The sequence below is a fragment of the Carlito syrichta genome, unplaced genomic scaffold (assembly GCF_000164805.1).
Source record: "Carlito syrichta isolate Samal-C Ts95f unplaced genomic scaffold, Tarsius_syrichta-2.0.1 Scaffold315561, whole genome shotgun sequence".
Taxonomy (NCBI): Eukaryota; Metazoa; Chordata; class Mammalia; order Primates; family Tarsiidae; genus Carlito; species Carlito syrichta.
The window spans coordinates 824,513-826,577 of NW_007259657.1; the positions used below are offsets into that span (position 1 = coordinate 824,513).

The 2,065-nt window shown below is 50.8% G+C and overlaps 1 protein-coding gene and 1 long non-coding RNA gene across 2 annotated transcripts in view; one reads left to right on the forward strand and one right to left on the reverse strand.

Moving 5' to 3' along the window:
- Positions 1-763: 763 nt before the first annotated feature.
- LOC110594487 lies at positions 764-1,850 on the reverse strand. The gene is made up of 2 exons (XR_002481264.1): positions 1,696-1,850; positions 764-1,587 (listed from the first exon to the last, which is right to left on the reverse strand). It is a non-coding gene; the product is annotated as an uncharacterized LOC110594487 (long non-coding RNA).
- Positions 1,851-1,867: 17 nt separating this feature from the next.
- The window catches only part of PPP4R3A (protein phosphatase 4 regulatory subunit 3A), a 43,938-nt gene continuing 43,740 nt past the window's right edge, over positions 1,868-2,065 (forward strand). The window contains exon 1 of the mRNA XM_008072959.2: positions 1,868-2,055. Coding sequence (XP_008071150.2) covers positions 1,868-2,055 — 188 coding nt within the window. The remainder of the gene's footprint in view (positions 2,056-2,065) is intronic.

Sequence of the window (2,065 nt, forward strand, 5' to 3'; positions counted from 1 at the left end):
GAGAACTCGAAACCAGCCAAGCTAGAATGTACAGGTTAGAAGTATTATAAATAGGGACTGTCAGGCCGGGTGCAGTGGCTCAAGTCTGTAATCCCAGCACTTTGGGAGGCCAAGGTGAGAAGATTGCCTGAGCCCACGGGTTCGAGACCAGCCTGGGTAACATGGTGAGACCTTGTCTCTATAATAAATAAAAAAAATTAGCCGGGTGTGGTAGTGCACACCTGTAGTTCCAGCTACTTGGAAGGATGAAGCAAAAGGATTGCCTGAGCCCAGCAGGTTGATGCTGGGGTGGCTGTGAGCGTGCTCCTGCACTCCAACCTGGGTAACAGAGTGAGACTCCAACTCAACAAACAAACATGAAAACAAATGGGGACCATCCTTTAACAGGCATTAAGAACAGTCTGGAAAGTTTTCAGCAAATATATCCTGTGGAAAAACAACAATGAAAAACACCACCAAAAACTGGAGGGAAGTATAGGTTTAAGAAGTCATTTCACCTCTTCCAGTGAATACCCGGTTTTAAGCAGATTCCTTTTTCTTTTTCTGGGCTTCCCCTGTCCCATCTGTTTTAAACTGCTCTCCTGGTGGTTACTGATGTGAACTTAGAATAGTTCCCTTTCTCTAAAGAATCAAAAAGATATTCATTGAGCACAGATCTCTTTCCAAATACCCACCACCTCTCTATGTGCAGACTTATAAAATTGGTATCATTTGGTTGCTGTCAATTTCACTAAAAGAACATTCACACACATGCACACAAAAAGCAGTTACTTTGTTTTAATAATTTTCAAGTTTGTTTGCAAAGGATGACACTTCCAGACAAGTCTTTGCAAGCACTTTATACTTAAGTTGTGAGGGAGGAAGGTCTCAATTTCTGACTCTAAAACTGCAAAATCCCGCGTGGCATCCAGGAAACTCCTGACCCTGGCCTTGGCCTCCTTCTGAATAGGTACAACTACCCTATGGGCCAAATACCAGACTCATGGTGACAGCAAGTGCCAAATCACCGCCACATGGCTACCGAGTGTGTAAAATACGGCTAGTGCGGCTGATAGGCTGCTGCTGCTTCTTATACTTAATAAAATTTAAATTTAAAATTAGATACTTGATTCAATTTGTGGAAAGTTCTTATGCTTGCAATAACAAGTATGCGAATCCACTTTTTCAACTGTTTTTTGATGATAAGACAAATGTAATGAATCTAAGTACGGATCAGACATTTCCGATGTAAATTCAGTATCCGAATAGACTTCCTATAAAAGACACATCACATTTTGAAGACGTGGTACCGAAAACAAGGAATGTTAAATACCTCACGAATAATTAGTGAAATGATTGATTACATTTCACCAGTTTATTCCGCTTTTAGAGAAGTATCCAGTGTAAAATTTAAGACTACGCATGTGGCTCGCGTTATATTTCTGGAGGGCAGGACTGAACTAAGGCGGCCTAGCAGATGGGGTACGCCCCAGTCGGTGGCTGTCACTCTCATGCCGCGACGCAGACGGTCCTCGCGCTGGACCCCAGCGGGCGTCAGCACAAATGGTGCGGCGTGGGACCGTCCCGGTCACAGTCCTCGGGAGGTCTCTGCAGCGAGGAGGGCCAGAATACCGCAAGTTGATAATGGAGCCCGTGAGACTGTGCCCTGCGCTCGGGCCCGCTCCGGACCAGCGCCCTCGCCCGAAAGCTGCTCACCTGCGTCCCCAAGGAGAACCTCCCGAAGATCGCAAGGCTCCGGGTGGGTCTCGTGAGCCGAGACCAGCCCCAGAGGCGGCCCGAGGGGACCCTGTCGGGGGCGGGCGTCGCCCCGGGCGTGGGTATGCCCCAGGACCTGGGGCCGCCGGGGGAGTCGAGGCCGGACGACCCCATGCTCCTCGCATCCGGGCGCCGGCTGATGACGCACACGCTGCGCGACGCACGCACACGTCGCCCCGCGCTGCTGCGACGGCGCGCGCAGGGAGGCGCGAGGCAGCTCCGGGCTGTCACCGTGCGCCAGCGTCCCGCCTCCTCCGCTCCCCGCGCTCCCACCGCCTCGGCGATTCGGCCCCCGCCTCCGTCCGAGGCC